At 55.1% G+C, this 17534-nt stretch overlaps 1 protein-coding gene across 5 annotated transcripts in view; it reads left to right on the top strand.

Annotated features, from left to right (window-relative positions):
- Window positions 1–17534, top strand: part of TEX264 (testis expressed 264, ER-phagy receptor) — a 29228-nt gene that overhangs the window by 5146 nt on the left and 6548 nt on the right. For 4 of the 5 annotated variants that reach the window (XM_010969107.3, XM_074344803.1, XM_010969108.3 and 1 more), the window contains one exon: window positions 7094–7315. The exons of the other annotated variant lie outside the window; for it this stretch is intronic. In XM_010969107.3, coding sequence (XP_010967409.1) covers window positions 7094–7315 — 222 coding nt within the window. The remainder of the gene's footprint in view (window positions 1–7093; window positions 7316–17534) is intronic. 5 annotated transcript variants of the gene reach the window in all.

Genomic DNA, 17534 nt, shown 5'->3' with positions numbered 1-17534 from the left:
AATGAGTAGACATTGAGGTTTTGAGGTCACGTGGCTGGGAGATGCCACTAAATGGGAGCCAAGAGCACTGGGGCCCAAGTGGGATGGGGCAGATGCTGGGCTATGAGAAGCTCCTAGACCAGATGCCAGACCCCCACCCTTACAGGATTCTGGTCTGTAAGTCCCTGCCCCTCCTTCCACACCTAATGCAGTTGGAACCTTTTGCAAGACCTCAGTGGGAGGGATGAGAATCCTTGCAGCTGCCTTTTTCCTCATCAGCATGTCCTGTTCTGGAAGCAGTATGCTGCCTTTTGGGTTGAAAGTGCTAATTCCAGGATGGGAAAGGGCCCAGGCAGTGGGGTACCTTGGGGTCAGTGCTGGAGGCTGGTCCAGGGAAAAGTGAGATAGAAGAATCCTGGCATGGGGCACTCTCCCCATGGCCTCGTGACCCAGCCACCTCCAGGCAGCCCACCATACAGTTCTCCTAGAGGTATGGTGGATCCTCTGGGGTGATCCCTGGGTGTCTAGGATTGGTGGGGCACAGCCCGACTTGATACCAGTCTAGGGGTCCATGACCTGAGAGTTCAGCCTTGAGGCCAGTGATTCTGTCTCACCACTGTCCTGCTGTGTGACCTGGGCATATCACATTCCCTCTGTGAGCCTCCCATTTTCTCCTCTATGGAGTCATGTTAAAGTACCTGCTTATAGGTAGGCTGGCAGGGGTTAAATTAAGTGACATAGGTGAGGCATTCACCCCAGCACCTGGCCCTCAACAGAACTATAACAACAACAACAACAACAACAAAAGGGTGGAAAAAAACATTCATGCTAATTAGTTGTGATGACGGATTGTTAGGCTGGGCACTCATAACCAGGCCTAGACCCTGTGAACATCTGGTTGGCACAGACGGTGGACATATAGGTCAAAGTGGCCACTCTGACCCTGTCCATCCTGGTCCTGGGTCACTCCAGGAAACACTTGAGTTCCCATTTAGAGTTGGGTCGCACCTTGAACCTGGGATGGCTCAGGGATGCTTAGTCTCCATGTACTCTAGAAGCTGGGCAGTGTGATCTCTGCCTGGCGGAGATCCTGAAAGATTCAGGGAACCCTGGACCCCAGGCTTCGGGTGCTCATGGCTGTCACAGGCTGATCTATAAGGACCTGAGGCCTCTGGGTCCATGCTACTGATATTATAGAGGAGGAGAGTAAGGAGCAGATAGGAGCTGGGGTGCTATCTCACACAGTTTAATCGTGCTCTTTAATTTCATTTAACAAAGATTTGAGCACCTGCTCTGTGCCACTCTATCCTGGGCACTAGGGCACTATGGAGACCAAGAGGCCCAGACCTCAGGAACTCTCAGTGGGCAAGGGGTATGAGGGAAGCCTATAGGAGAGGCCTCATCTGGTCCTAGGGAAGGGAAGAGCCCAAGCTTTCTGTTCCCTAGCTGCCTCCCACAGTGGTGTTCAGCATGGGGCCCTGTATATTGTGGTTCACAGAAGGAAGAGACAGGATGTAGGCTGAGCTGTTGAGTGTCCCATCCCCACTCCACCCTCCCTAGCCAGCACAACAGGAGCTAAAACCTGCTTCTCTGTGAGTGTGGGAGGAAGTAAGGCTATTTCAGGCTCTGTGAGTGGGGCAGTGAGTGACCAGGTGAGGGGTGGCCACATGCTGTGTGTGCTGCCCACCCCCATGAGGTATGGACTAACAGCTCCCCAGCCATGCCCCTTCCAGACCTCAGCTGGGCAAGGGGAGGCTGGTTCCTGAGAAAAGCCTGGTGAGGCCTCACCTGGTCTGACTCTGGGCCCAGGAAGTGACACAGGAAAGGGCACCACCACAGTAAGATTGTGGCGATTGCCACATCCTGGGGACACGTATGTATGTATGTATGTATGTATGTATGTATGTATGTATGAATGTATGTCAGCCAGCCAGCCAGCCAGCCAGCCAGCCGGCCCTCTCTCCTGGAGTCGTTTTTGGGAGGAGGCTGTAAGATCTGGGCGAGTGCTTATTGTGGTGCCGGAAGGATTCCATTCTCCATCCCTGAGGACCTTGATAGCAATGGGGGGAGGAAGGAAGGAGTATGTGGCAGGAAGTTGACAGACCCTGGCAGTGGCTCATAGGTGTCCCTCTGCACTCCCAGGCTCAGCATTCATGGAGTGTGGCCATTTCCTCTTCTAAGTACCAAAGAAGCGAGTGAGTTCCAGAGTCAGGGATCTGTCTTCACCCCTCCACCCCACCTCCCTATCTCCCTCAGTGCGTGCGTGCGTGCGCACACACACATATCCAGTACTGCTCTGTCCTCTCCCCTACTGCTGAGGTGGGGGCTGGTGGGGTTGGACAGTGACTTTTGCCTCCCCTTGGGTGTTAGGAAGGAGCTGGAGAGGACCCTGAGCACCTCATATGATCCTGACCATATGAGCCTGACCAGTTCTGTCCTGTCTGCTAGCCTGGCCCTCCACCTCCTGCCCCACCCTCTGCTGCCACTGCCTCAGCTGCTGTCTTTGGGGCTTAAGTACCTACCTATCTGCCCTTGTGGGGAGCTTGGCTGAGGCAAGTAGGGCGTGGCAGCTGGTTCAGTTTACCTGGCCAAGAAGAAGGTGCTTGCCCCAGGCATGGAGTGATGGCGATGGGAACGGGTAGCGCTTGGGTTCTGCCTTTAGTAAGCTAGACCGCATTAGACCTCCTTTTTCCCCCTAGACCACTGAGAGACAGTCTGGGCCACCAAGTCTACAGGGCCTAAGGCTGGTAAGAGTTTGTTCCCCCTCTTCCCCTTCAATGTGTGTAGGGGTATGGGCCCCCCCGTTCTCCCTGGAAACACTGAGGTCCCATGGATCGTGGGAATAGTTGGGGTGAGGGAATAGAATTTCCCTGAATTGAGTCCTCAACAGGATCAGTGGGAATGTGGGCTGGGCTGATGCTTCCTGAAGGCCCAGGCCATCCCATACCCCCATTACCTGGTAATGATTTTTGGCCAGATGGAGTCCAGGCTTTTGCTCTGCAACAGGTTAACTGTGGGGCAGCTGTGGAAAGGTGAGCCCACTCTGCCCAGCAGAGCTGCCTTTGGAAGGGAGAAGGGGTGAGGTGTGGGAGAAGAGGGCTTTGGACTCTGGGTTTGAATCAAGGCTCCACTGCTAACCAGCATGTTACTCTGAACAAGTCGCTTTGGCCATCTGATAATTCCTGCTTCAGAAGTTTTGTTTTTCTGGGGATTAGATAGTAAGGATAAGGCCAAACACCCAGCTCCTAAAAGGTGCTTTAGGGCTCTGGGCATCCCCCCCACCACTTCTGAGGACCTTGTGCTTTTAGGAACTCTCCCTGCCTGCCTCTGGCCTAGCCTCCTGTGGGCTGCCTGGGCCATATGAGGAGGCGCAGTGGAGGGAGAGGCCCTGGCACAGGCCATTCCTAGTCAGGGCCTATTTCTTGGTCTCAGAGTGGCTGTAAGTAGTGTGGCACACTCTAGAGCCAGTCTGCCTAGGTTTGAATCCTGATTCCAAACTTGCCTTGCTGGGTGACCTTTGCTGAATAGCTTTGTTCTCTGGATCTCAGGAACAGTGTTCTTTGGATTTAATAAGCTGAAGCATGGAAAGCAGCATCTGGGGCCGGTGGTGAGCTCCTTGTCAGGTACTAGCTGTTGTTAGGTCTTGGCCAGGCAGGAACCCTCTCTTCACTAAGGGCTCACACAGCAGGGTCAGCAGGGTCAGCAGGGTACTGTGAGGCTTCTCTGGAAGGGGCAGTGAGGCCAGCTTGTACTCGGTAGCTGGAGGTTCTAAGCAGACTGCCCTCTTCTCACAATGCTGGGACTCAGGAGGCCTCACAGCCCAAAGGAGATACTCTGGCATCTCTTACCTGACACTTTTGCTCTGAGGGCGGATTCTGGATGGGCCTGCCTTACTCACATTGGTGGTGGGTCTGGCCACTGCTCTGTCTCCCTGATGTGGGTCCTTGCTGATACTAGTTCTGGTCTAGCTCTTGTTCTGGGCATAGATACTCAGAAATGACTGATATGGGGAGGAAAAGACAAATGGAACTAGGAGACTCAGGCTGACTTCCTGGGGTCAGGCTCAGATAAAGCCATTGCATTGAACCAAGATGGGTGGGGTTTCTAGCCATCAGAGCACTCCTACCTTCTGGGCCCTTGACAGCCTAGGTGGGCCATTCCCCTGGAGGTAGGCCTGGGCTCTCCAGGGAGCCCAGGGAAGCTTTCCACTCCTCCAAGACCAGCCTTGCCATTCCCAGCTTGTGTTAGGGCCTGCCAGTCTCCTTGCTGGTTCCTGGTTCCGACTGCCTTCCAGTTCCCACCTGGTATGGGGCTGCTTAGCAGGTGGTGGGCTTGCTGGGTAGCCTCCTAGGCTGCCCCTTAGCCACTTGTGCAGGGGAGAGGGCAGGAAGTGTCCTCACTTGTAGAACTGAGCGATTCCTCAGGCAGAAAGGGAGGGAGTACCTCTGTGCCCCACACCTCCGGGATCTCAGGAGCCCTGTCTCATTAGCTGTTTCCCTCCCATGTGATAAGAGTTCTTCCTTTTTCAAGGTGGAGGGAGAGGATGTTTGCTCATGGTTCAGGGCCCATGTGTGCATGTGTATGCATTCACGTACTATTGCTGAGCACACCCAAGAACTTTCTGTGTGCACAAGATCCTGGACGTTACTGCCCAAAGGCCTGGAGTGGTAGGGAGAGATGGAGAGGCCATCAGTTACAATACAGCACAAGACCTACTCCATCTGGTGGGCATTTGGGGATGAGAGAGGAGGGATTGCTTAGCGAGGAGCAACAGAGGCTTTCAGGATGAGAGTTGAGCTGTGTCTTGAAGGATGGGAGAGTTTCCCAGGCAGAAGGGACTCTGGAGTAGGGTTAGGAGGACATTCCAGGCAGGGGAAGTAGCCTACGCAAAGACAGGAAGCATAGGAGGATGTGGTATGTTTGGAGAGCTGCAAATAGTTCCATGTGGGTGTTTGTGGGGTGTGGAAGGAGAGGAGGCTGCAAGGCGGATTGACCAGAGCCTGGGTTTATCTCTCCCTCTGCCACTCAGATGCTTAGTGGGTGCCTGCCCACCTGGGTCCTGGCCCCTACTCAGGCCTGGGGATGCAGAAAAGGAGTGCGAGGTGAGTGTGTGGACAAAGTGGGCAGTGTGGTGTGGGCCACTCGGAGGCAGCCTTGCATGCTTGGCTCAGGAGTTTCATCTTAGAGGTGAATTGGGAGCTGTTGAGAGATTCTAAGCAGGATGATCATAGGTGCTCTTGTGCCTTTGGGGGACTAAGGAGGATGTGGAGCTGGGAGCTCCAGTAGGGCTGCTGACGATCAAGACCCTGGGACCCAAACCCAGGCAGGCCAGGAGTTAGAGAGGAGATTATCAAGTGACCCTCCATTCATTTTTCTATTTAGCCTATATTGGATGTTTCTTTTGTACAGCATAGATTGCAAGGGTTAGGAACAAGATAGGCTTTGCCACGGGCACTGTCGCTTGGTCTGTCAGCAAGGCCTGTCAGACCTTCTGTCGCAAATCTTGGGTGTGAATGGGGCAGTTGCACCATCTAGAGACAAGAGGTGGTACTGCAGTGATTTCCCATGCCTCTGGGTAGGATGGGAGGAACATAGGGCTCAGAGAAGTGACTGTGCTGCAAGGTAGACTTGATGTGGGGAAGAGATTACAGCACGATGTTGGGATGTGTGTGGGAGCCACCCGGAAAGGCTCCCCAAGGGGGTATTTGGACTTGAAGGATGGGCAGGGAGGAGCTGCACGCTCAGAGATTTGGATAGGTGAGAATTCTAAGCCAAGGGTTACTTGTTTGGCCTGTGTCATAGCTACTAATAATAAAACAACAATGGAGTGCTTGCTGAGTGCTGGACCGTGCTAAGCCCTCATGTGAAGGATCTCATTTAATACAACAGTTCTGTAAATTGCTATCAAGGAACTGGGACTTTAGGAAACCAAGGGACTCATCCAGAACACAGGACTCGAGATTCATGCCCAGGCCTGCCTCTCTCCTGAATTTGCACCATATTGCCTGCCACAAAAGCCCTGAGTTATGCTTAATGACAGAGGATTCAAGGGACCAGAAAGGGGACCAGAACTTCAGAGAGCCGAGGGTGACCCGCAGGGACTACATAGAGGTGAGAGTGCCCAAATCTAAGGCAAAGTGAGACTCCAAGGGCAAGTTTGAGTTGGCCAAAGTAGAGCGGCAGAGCAGAGGTCAGAAACCCCTAGGGGATTATTGACAGGACTTGGAGAGGGCCAGTGGGAGGGCAGGGAGAGGTAAAAATGACTTTACCGTACTTGGAAGGTAGGCTGGGGAGGAGAGCAAGTGGAGGTAGAGGGAGTTTAAATTTAAAGGTCCGTGGGCCCTGAGTAGGGCCTTCAGATTGAAGAAAACCCAGGATGGAGAGTACAAGGTCTGTGGTAAGTCTCTAGGATTTAGGAACAGATACCCCTGGGGGCTGGTACAGATTCAGGTGGCATGAGGTGATACAAACTGGGCCTCTTGATGCCAGGAGGAGAAGCAAGCACTGGGCCTTGCAGGCCTGGGGTCAGGTCTAGGAACTGTTGGAGACTCACATAGGAGCCTCTACCTGGCTAGGGTTTCTGGGAACCAGGGGAGGGAGGGCAGCTAGGGAGGGGAGCAGAGTGCTGTGTAGTGTAGGCACTGCGGGCCCAGAGAGACTTGTAGGAACCAACAGTCTCGGCCAGGAAGGTGCCTGGGAAGTGGGGCAAGTTTGGGATGGGGCCTGGGGTGGAGAGGAGATCTGGAGGCCCTGGAGATGTTGGTTGGCCCCCACCTGAGAGTCTGGGAAGAGGATCTCTCAATTTCATCAGCAACCCAGAGTTCATTGTGATTCTGCTTCCTGACCAGTGCTTCCTGCAGCCCCTCCACAACCAGCACAGGGCCTGGCCTGTGTGTTGGAGGAATACATGAAGGGATGGATGAGTCTTGCAGCAGGATACCACAGGCCAGGGCCGTGGATGGATTTCAGCAGGAAAATCCTAGGGTCTGGGGCTGCATGGCCTGTAGCAGCTGGTGGTTATGCCAAGCCCGAGCTGGCACAGAAGCCAGGAGGCAAGAGGTCTTAGGGCCTCCTTCCTTTGCCCAGCCCTGACACTTCTTCTCTGCCTCCCTAGGTGCCCCCTGAGAAGTGCCGCTGTGCAGTGGGCAGCATTCTCAGTGAAGGTGATGAGTCGCCCTCCCCTGAGCTCATCCGACTGTATCAGAAATTTGGCTTCAGGGTGTTCTCCTTCCCGGCACCCAGCCATGTGGTGACGGCCACCTTCCCCTACACCACCACCCTGTCCATCTGGCTGGCTACCCGCCGTGTCCATCCTGCCCTGGACGCCTACATCAAGGTGAGACAAGGTCTGGTGTGTGTGTCAAGGGGCAGCCAGTCGTTTGGAGGTCAGGGAGGCCTGCCGTGTCTGGGAGGAAAAGGTGGTTTTGGGAGGGCAGCAGTCCGGGGCCCTTGTAGTGTAGCTGCCTATGTAACTAAGAAGATGGGCAGAAGCTGCTGGCATCTCTTCCACGTGCCTGACACCCTGTGGGCCCCAGAACATCTCCCAGGAGCATGAGGAGTTTGTTCAGAAACCTAGCCTTGTTACTTCAGCTCTGGCTTGGAACAGAGATATCCTTAGTGCTCAGTCCCCACTCCAGACCTACCATGCCCCCTTCCTGCTAGAGGCCTGCAGAGCAAGGGCTCTGAGGCTTCCAGTGGCTGGGAGGCCCCAGGTGTATATGTGTTGCCCTGGCCTTGCCTCTGTGTGGGCTTATGCACCTGCTCCCTGAGTCCAGGACTGGGGCAGCAGTGGCAGACTCTGTCTTCCTCAGTTCCTGACCTGGCCCTTGGCAGTGCTGGTGGACCATCCTGCCTGAAAGAAGAAAGAAAGCTAGACACCAGGAGATCTGATAGGAGTCTCTTGTGTCTGTGGAGTTCTTTGTAAACTTTCCCTGTTGTAAATCCCTCCTCCTCTATTACATTTTGTAAACTTGGGTGCTAGGGAAATGACCCCAGTTTGGGCTTGGAAGTGATTGTTTATTCATCTGTTCAATTTGTATTTATTGAATGTTTGTGCCAGGTATTGTGCTGGACGTGGTGTGAGACGTTGGTGTGTGAAATAGGCATTTACAGTGAGGTGGTGGAGATAGGTAATAATGTCAGACAAAAACGGGACGTGCTAGGAAAGAACAGGGTGAGAAAAGGCAGGGAGCCAACTTGAACGGAGTAGTCAGGGACAGCCTGTCGGGGGAAGTAGCCTCTTAGGCAGAATCCTGTGAAAGCACTTGCAGAGGGGTAAGAATGTTCTAGGCAGAGCAGGATGAGGAGCATGGGGGTGATCTAAAGTCAGTGGGAAGTCACTGCAGTGTTCTAGCCAGGAGAGTAGCAGGATATGAGCCATGTAAGATGGGCTGTGCCATCTCTGGGCAGGGTGGGACTGGATTAAAACTAATTACAATTTGTTTTGGAGGTAGAACTGATGGATTTGTGGGTGGGTTGGATCATGTGGCGGGGAAGGAATGGGAGGAGTCACAGGCTCTGGTCACCTCTGGCCCAGGGCAGGTGGGGGAGCACATAGTGGTGCTTTGCACTGAGATATGGAATGGCTGAGGAACTGGCTTGCGGGGCAGCCAGCTCTGTGGGCTGTGTCAGAGAGACATCTGAGTCAGGGTGTGGAGTCAGCAGTGATGTGTGTAGTCTGGTAGACATGCTTTGGGACATGAGCCTATTGACAGTGCTTGCCCTGGGGGGCAGCTGTGCAGCAAAGGTTGTGCAGAGAGCTTGACCAGTGTGGCTGGGGTCAGGATACAGGAGGAAGAAAGTTAGCAGGACTGTGAACTTGGGGGTTTTGAAAGAGCCTGGTGGTTTTGTTCCCCAAAGCAGCTTGGGAAAAGGGACAGGGCCCTGGTGATGAAAATGGGAGCTCAGACAGGTCCTGGTTAAGGAGATGTAAGGGTCTGGGATCAGGGCTGGGGAATCAATAAATTGGGCCCTGGGTCACCAGCTGTGGACCTGATAGCCAGAGATAGGAAGAGGAGAAACAGGAGGGTGGTCATGGTAGGCCAGGCATGAGGAAGATAGAGGAGGATTTCCTTTGTGAACTGGAGGGTGGCAGCCAGAAGGGTGCTAGGGCAGGGTGGCGATGGGGGCGCTGTGCTTGCCTGGGGGTGGGTTGGGCAGGAGGTGGGGAAGCTGGTTGGTGGTGAGGGCAGGAAGGAGACGTCAGTGACCAAGGCCTGCTCAGCATTTCACCCACGAAAGGGCTGGTGTGTGGTGTCTCCAGTCCTGTCTGTGCCATCCTCAGCCTCAAGGGCTGGTCTGGAGGAGCACCCCTAGGAAGAGACTTTCTGGGTTCCAGATCTCAGAACAGGACGGGTAGCATGCGGTGTGGTGGCAAGCAGCTCAGCCACCAAAGCCTTTTCCTGGCTTCAGGGGTTTATTTTTAGACACCTTTGTCCAGATTTCCCGGCCCCTGACAGCTTCACAGGTTGCCCGGTTTTGACGTCACCTCTTAGATGAAAGCCCTTCCTCTGCCTCCTCCTCCCATGGGGGCCTGTCGTCTGTGGTCTGAGCTTGGTTTTCCTGGGGTTATGGCTGGAGCAGGGGGAGTACCATCCTCTTTCCTGCCTGGGATGAGGAAGCAGGGGTGCAGGGCAAGGGGCTTCTCCAGAGGTGTCTGAGGCATGCTGTGTGGGAGAGTGAGAGATGCCAGGCTGCCCACAGTTGGGGCGCAGCCCAGGTGCTCTGCTGGTTTCTGGGGGTGGCATTCACCTCTACCCCCATGTATAGCCTGGTCTTTCATCCTGAGGGTCAAAGCCAGGTGAAACACGAGGAAGAGCTGGTTTTGTTTGTTGGTCTCTGCCTGCAGTGGACAAGGGGAGGCCCTGTGCCTCTCTCAGCCTCGATGACAGAGAGCAGAGAATATAAGGCTCGCTCTCACACCTGCCCTCTTCCCCACTGCCCTGAGAGCAGAGAAAGGAGGCTGCTAATGAGACTGGGCGCTTCTGACTCTTCCAACCCCGACAGCTGGCTGCCTTTAACCATGTGTCATGTTACATACATGAGCCCACGTCCTTCTTTTTCTCCACCTTGCTGGCTTCTCTCTGGATCTGAGGCTGGTTCTGCTGTGGAGTTGCTTCAGATGCAGTGACAGCAGCCATCGACTTTCTATTTCAAGAGGGGTGAGGGAGGGCTTGGCAGGCTCACCTGCCTCCCCAGATGCTGGGGCGCGAGTTGGAGGTGAATGATCTCAGAGCTTTGGAGGAGGGAGGTAGAGAGCAGCTGCTGTCCTGGCAGTTGCAGGTATGCCTGAGCCTGGGACAGGATTGGTCTTATGAGACAGCAGGGGTCCTCAGTGTCACCATGAGGAGCCTGAAGAGAAGCACTTGTCAGGCCTCTGCAGAAATTCTGGAAGGACGACCAGATCTCAGCTTTGTGGTCTGTGTGGCAGCCCCTGGCTCTCTGGCCCAGGCTTCTCTAGTTTGGCAGCCTGGTAAGCTGAGCTATTGGGGCTGGAACTCTGCCTTCCTCCACGTAAACCACTGGGGGCCTCCAAGCCAAGCCCCCTGGGACAGCATATGTGTGACGGGTCCCTGGGTGCTGTGTGACCATCAGTCCACATGGAAGATGCCCCAGCTTTTTCAGCCTGCTCCACCAGAGTCCAAGATATGAGCTTCCAGGGCAGGAGGAGACCACTCTCCCTGAGCACCTGGCAGCTGCAGGAGGGAACTGAGCTCCCTTGAAATTGCAAGGCCACAGAGAAGGTGGGTCCCAGATGTCAGTCCCAAGTAATAGGCAGAAGCCCCAGAATTCACCTCAGAGTGGGACCAGTCTTAATGAACCTCCCGGGAAGAATTGGGACACATGGAGGAGTCCAGAACTGAGTGGGAGGCCTGGGGACCCATGTGTGGGATTGTGTGTGAGGTCCCCACACTCGATACTTGACTTATATCTGCCTGCAGTTGGCAGTGGAGGTCACTGAGAGTGTTAGAATCTCCAGCCAAGCCCCCTATGCCTGAATTCCTCGCAACAGGATCTGTGATTTTTTCCCCATAAACCCTCTTCCCAGAGTCTCTGCTTTCCCGGAAGTTTTTGGTGGGTGTTGAGGGAGTGGTCTGTGATGTTAGGGCATCTTCTCCTGAGTTCAGGGAGACACCGGGCATTGTCTGCATGGAGGCAGGTTGGCTGGGAAATGCAGGTCGGCCCTGGAGGTTGGATAGTGGCTCTTTCTCCATAGAATTGAACAGGTGTGGTAGGCAGGGCAGGTATACTGAGCCCTTCGGGGGAACCTCAGTGGTAGAGTTCTGGGACAGCTGGGTTGATGGGGTTATCCTACCAGGGATAGCCGTGGGCAGGGAGACCTTAGTTCTCAGACTCCTCTGGGACAGGAGCCTAGGGGCTGTACCAAGGTGCCCCCATGACTGGCAGCCAGGGGTCGGGGAGCTGCACTCAGACCTTTACCTGCTTCAACTGGAGTTGCTCTGCCCTTGGGTTTTACAAATCAGATGGCCTTGTGAACTTTTTTTTGGAGGAGGATGTTTAAGACTTAACTGGTTTGAAAACCTCTGTCCTGTGAGGGATGCAGAGTTGAGCAGATGCATGTCTGTTCCAGATCCTCAGGACACCATGACAGTTGCAGTGTGAGTGGAGCTGGGAGGCACCGGGCAGGGGCGGGAGCTCTCAGAAGAGGCACTTGTTTCTGGAGGAGCTGGAAGCTGGACCTGGAGGAGGCCTTGGGGAGTGTCAGGGTGGAGATCTCCCTGGAGTGGTTGTGACTGAAGTCCTGAATGGTGGGTGATAGGCTGGCAGTGTCAAGGGGCAGCCAGCTGGCAACTAAGGAGCAGGGGCCTCAGCAGGTTGCCTACAGAAGTGGGTCAGCCTGTTGAGCTGTGGGTTGTGAGGAAGCTTCCAGCAGCATGGTTAGCCTGGGTCCCATCCAGTGGCTCATAATCTCCTGTGTTTGTTTCCCCTTAAGCTGTCTGGGGGACTTTGAGGGCATCAGAGGTGGAGGAGGTTTGAGTCCACGCTGGGGCCAGAACACCAGTGGGGAATAGCGTGGCCCTGGCAGTGGGAATCCAGGTGAGGAAGCCCCAGTGGAAAATGAAATTTGGGGTCATCTCTCCCCCATCTCTCCCCCTGCTCATCACCTTTGCTGAGCTAATGTGGGAGGGTTCCCGAGCTTTATTTTTAATAAGAAAGGCCCTCCTGGTATCTCAGCTCAGTCACTTACTCAGTAGTTATTTACTGGGCCCTCTTTTGTGTGGCCTTGTTGGCGGCATGGGGGAACCAGTTAGGAGGCAGGCATAAAGTCCTAATCAAAGCCAGCATCCCTATTATTTTATCAATAGGGCTACTGAGGCCTGGGGTGGGGCGGTTACCCAAGGGCAAGGGATGAAGCAGTGGCTGAGTCCAGGCTAGGTCCCTTGGGCTGAGAATCATTGTGATGACTACAGGCCTTTTGCCACTCTGCCCTGTCCATGAGTGGGGCTGGGCCCTAAAAGCTGAGGACTTGTCATGAACTTGGGATACACTGGGGATGGTGCTCAGAATGGGCCTGGAATAGCAGTGCCGTGGCACAACACACTTTTGACCCTCTGTCTCCAACCCTGGTGGGCAAGGTCAGGGACTGAAGCTGTCAGTCTGGGAGACTAAACCAGAAGCAAAGGGCAGGAAGAGTCTGGCTGCCAGTTTGCCCAGCAGGCATTCATTAAGGGACACCTTGGCAGCTGTTCTGGGCACAGGCAGCAGCTGCTGCAGGTACCTTATTGGGCCTCATGTCCTCACCCTCAGTGAGGTGGAGGCGGCTCCATTCCCAGGCTTCCCTCACTGGGGCTCCAGGGCCAGCTCACCTGCCAGTGCTGCCGCCTGCTAATTGGCCTTCCCCAGCTCAGGGAGGAGGGAACTCTCAGAAGCATCAGGATTGGGGCTGAGTGATAAGTCCCCAGAACTCTTTCCTCCTACCCATTCTGCCAGCCACAGGGCTTAGCTGTGCCCACAGAGGGAGTGGGGTGGGGAGGGGGAGATGAATTCACTGGGAAAGGCAAAGCAAGCTTTGGGGTTGGTGGCATTTGGACTGAGCTTTGCAGGGTGGGTAGCCTTTTCCAGGTGGGAAGGCAGGTCAGGCGGAGGCACTGACTTGGGCATGGCTTGTGTATCCAGTCTGGCTGGAGAGCAGAGTTGGAGCAAGAGATGAGGCTGAGTCCTGCAGGCTCAAGGGAGCCACTGATGATTTCTGAGCCGATAAGTGACAGCATCCAGGATGACTTTGGAACAGGACTATGAGCACTGAGAGGTGGGGAGGAAGAGCTGGAGGCCACAAACTCTGAACAAGAGTAACAGAAGTTAGCTCAGGGTAGCTGTGACTCCACTCCCAGATCCCCCTCCCCACGAGCCAAGAGGAGACCCCCGTTCCCTACCCCAGACACACACCTGACTCTCTTTAGGGAGTTGCCCCTGGGTGTTGAGGTGTTGGGGGACCCCACAGGAGCTAGGCCTCTCCCCTCTGCAAGCCTGGGCCCTGGAACCTGTTCCTCAGCCTCTCTGGCTTCACCCCTCCCCACTCCCCTACCCCCGGAATGAAAGCACAAAGCCAGCCTTTGCTGGGGCGGGCGTGGGAGCCACCACTCTCGAAATACCAGCTCAGATATGGTAGCTTGGCAGCCCTGCAGGACCCTGGGGGCTGAGGCTTGTCTGGATGGTGCTGTGGGGTTGGGCTGTCACCAATCCAGAGAGAGCCTTCTTCCTCTGGCAGATGGGCCTTACCAAGGAAGAATTCTTTTGCTCTTCTCCAGAGAACTTGAGATTCCGGGAACAAGGAAGGAGAGATTCCTAGGAGGGGGAATCCCTCCAGAGCAGAACAACTCTGTCCTTTAGCAGAGCCCTCAGACAAAGAAAGACTATTTGTCTGGTTATGCAGACAGGCAATCTAAGGCTCCAGAGAGAAGGTCTTCCCTGAGGGATGGGTGGAGGTGCCAGTCCCAGATGAGAAATTCAGGGCCCTCTCCTCCTCCCCTACCTTCTCTCCTTCCCCCACCTCTCCATCCCCACTTGCCCACCTGTCCTTCCCTTTGGCACATCATGATTCCTCTGGCTCCCTGATCCCTTGGCTTCAAAGCTCCATCTGCACCAAGCAGCTTTCCTGCTGCTGGATAATCAATCAGCAACATTTTTGTTGGCTTATGAGCTGGACTGGCTCAAGGTCCTCGACTGCACAGATGCTGCAGAGAGTGGCTGGATCTTGGAGAGGGGTGGGCTGTGGAGCCTGCCATGGCAACAATGTCATCTGGGAGGCTGTGGCTCCCCTCCCAGATTTGGAAAGGAGAGTGATAGGATCCCAAGTCTGAGCCCCTGAGCTCTCCATGGAGTACCCACCCCAGTGCTTCCCAGTGCTGTGGTCCTGCTCCATGAAGGCCCAGAAGGCCAGAGCAGGGCTGAACTGGGGTTGAGTATTGGCCACTTGAGCATGGCTGTGGGTCAGGGTCTTCTTAGCCCAACCAGGCACTGAGATGCTTAAGGGCCTGTGTCCCCTGTGTCTGCTTAGAGGGAACCACCCTCCCCTGCTTCTCATTGCCCAACCCTGGTCTCCATTGCTGCTGAGGCCCCCCTCATAGGCTTCCCAGGAAGCCAGGGCCTGGGTGTGCAGGATATGAGCAGAGGTGTAAATTGTGTGGCAAGCTGCCAGCTCTGAGGTGAAAATGAAAAGTCTTCAGGCAGTGGCAGCAGCAGGCACAGCAGGCTGGGTGCCAGGCACAGCACCCCACCTTCCCGCCCCTACTCTGCCTCACACCTTCCCCTTTTCTGCCATCTTCCCCAGGCTCCCACCCAGGCCTGGCTCCTCTACCATCCCCTCCCCTGCCATTTAGGGGGGCTCCCAGTTCAGCCCAGGCTAGACCTGACTCCAAGAGGGCCTTCTCTTGCTTCCATTACATTTTCTAACTGGCTGACTAGTGCACAGAAAAATGGGCTGTGCTTTTGTCAATTTTATGAGCTTAATGTTTGTGGTAGTTTCTCCATTAATTCTGAGTTTTCCAAGTATACAATTGTCTTGTCTTTAATAATGGATTTTTTATTAATCTTTTCTGGTTCCTCACTTCTTTTGAGGTCATCTATCCCAATCTCTTTATTTTATATTTGGGAAGATTGAGACCCAGAGAGAAGCTACCTGTTTGTCAGTAGCTAGGCCAAGGCTCAGGACTCCTGCCTGGAGCTGTCTGTGCTACTTCCTGCCCCTTCTGTCCCCTCCCTGGTAGTCTGTCTCATTCCTTGTCTCCTTTGCCTCTCATTTTCAGACCTTTGGGCCTCCTGCTCCAAGGAGGAAGGGTGCTCACCAACCCTTCTGCAGGCTCTCCCTGCTGGCACTGCAAAGTCCCCAAAGCTGTCTCCTGCTGTCACCTCTTGTCCCACAGACAGGTTTAGGTTCTGGGCCAGAGGCTGTTGAGAGGCCCACTGGGGATGAGAGGGAGCCAGAGAGGGGGAAGTTGACAGAAGTTCCTGGGCAGAATAATAACAATGTGCCACATTCCAGCCATAGCCCCTGCTGTGCCTACCCTATCACTTTGCACTTCAATGCAGACCGGCTGCCAAAGGGGCCTCCAGGGTCTGAGCCCCCACTTGCAGGGACTGCTGTGTGCAGGCGGGTGCATGTCAGTGTCTGTGTAATTAAAAATGAGCATGCCTCACTTCACCCAGTGAAGAGATGTCACCACCTCGGGTGGGATGCAACAGCTGTTTGCCGGCTGTGTGGCTAACTGGCTGTCCAGCCTGGTGTGGAGGAATGGGTAGGACAGGGCCCCTCACCCCAGTGAGACAAGAAGTAAAGGGCTGTGATGGAGCAGAGATGGATGGAGCAGACCTCATCCCTTTGTAGGCCTAGAGCTCATGTAGGAGATTTGTGACCCAGTCCTTGGCCTACACCCATTGCCTCATCCTCCTGGGGACTTGAGGCCACCTACTGCTGAGCACACCCAGGCTCTGGGCAGCCTGGGAATGGGATCCACCCTCAGTCTCCCTCCTGGGCCTGACCTCTTCTGCACACCACACCCTCCCCACCCCTAGCCGAGGCCAGGGCACAGGCTGATGCTCCGGGAGCAGAAGACCAAATGGGGTAGTTCAGGTCCCCTGTCTTGCCTCCCTCCTCCCCTCCCCTAGTTCAGTAAGAACTACCGGGGAAGCACTGGCGCAGCATCCCAGTCTAGCCCCTTTGCAGGAGCCCTGAGCTGTATGGGCCGAATGTTTGCCCCTGCACCAAGGAGATGAGTTCAACCTGAGGTGAGGAGAGAGTGAGTGGCATGTTCCCAAAGTAGCCGAGGCAGTGGCACCATGACAGCCTTTTGTGCATCACTCCTTCCCTTATCTGCCAGCACCCTTATAGGGGTGAGCTGGTGTCAGTGCAGAGATGCTGGTGGGGGAAGTGCTCTGACTGAGTCTCCTGGAAACCCCTGCATTATGGATGGTGTCCCAAGTCCCCCTCTTGTTTCTGTTTGTGGAAGGCCAGGTGGGAGGGAAGCCTTGGAGGTGTGTCTGAGAAACTGGAACTCCAGAATCCAGTTTCTAGCAGTCCCTGGTGACACCTTAGCGTGATTAGCTTACTTCTTGCTGTTAGGTGGGGAAGACTCTAGGTGTCTGCATCTCTCCCACCTTGGAGCAGGGCTTTGTGATCCCCTTGAGTCTGTGTGTAGGGGTGAGTTGCCCTGGGTTGTGGCCTCGTCAGATAGCCAGTGGCTTCAGTGGCCCACGCAGGTTCTCCTGTCCCGGTGCTGCTTCCTCAGGCCTCTGGCTGCTTGGGCTGTGGGAAGGGGTGTGCCCAGGGCTGGGAGGACTCTAGGCCCCTTTCCCTGGCAGTACCAGCCCAGTGTGGCATTGGCTTGGTGTCCTTGGCAGTCTGTTCTCCAAGGGCTCCCTGGGGCTAGCTGAGGGAGAGGCAGCTGGCCTTGCCTTCCTCTGATGATTTTCCAATATTTACCAGCTCACTGACATGCTGCCTGGGCCATAGCTCCTGCTGTGCAGTGAGGACCTGAGAGCTGGCCTGTGGCTTCCCTCTCCTCCCTCAGAGGCTACACCTGGCTGGGAGGGAAAGGGCTTGTCTTCTCTGCCTGATCTCTTAGGGGCAGAGCATATGGCTAGTCCTTCCCCTGTCCCACACCCTCCATCCCCAGCCCCCACTGGGACTCATTGTTGGTCAGTGGGCAGAGCATGGAGAGGGGTCTCAAGGAGAGGCTACAGGGACAGTTATAAGCCCCTCCTGTATCTATGGGCCTGGGTTGGAAGTTTGTGCCTTTGCCTTCTTCCTGCCTGAGTCTGAATTTTGATAGGATCCGGCATGTGTTAAAATAATTTGGGGCTGAGCCGTCAATGAGATTTTAATTAGCTCTGTGCCTCCTTCCAGTAGGGAGGGCCAGGGACCCCAGGTGGCAGGGGTAAGACTGGGCTTGACTCAGGTATGAGGCTGCCCTTCCAGGGGCCTGGAGGCAGGCTTGGGCAGCTGGCACTCCCTATGTGGGATGCTGTGAGGAGGGAGGGCTGGGCAGGGGAGGAATGGCTGCATAGCCCCAGGCCACAGTTTTCTCTCCCTGCTCTGC

The sequence above is a fragment of the Camelus bactrianus genome, chromosome 17 (genome assembly GCF_048773025.1).
Source record: "Camelus bactrianus isolate YW-2024 breed Bactrian camel chromosome 17, ASM4877302v1, whole genome shotgun sequence".
Classification (NCBI taxonomy): domain Eukaryota; kingdom Metazoa; phylum Chordata; class Mammalia; order Artiodactyla; family Camelidae; genus Camelus; species Camelus bactrianus.
Note: the sequence above shows the minus strand (reverse complement) of the source record. Positions and strands in the feature narration are given on the sequence as shown.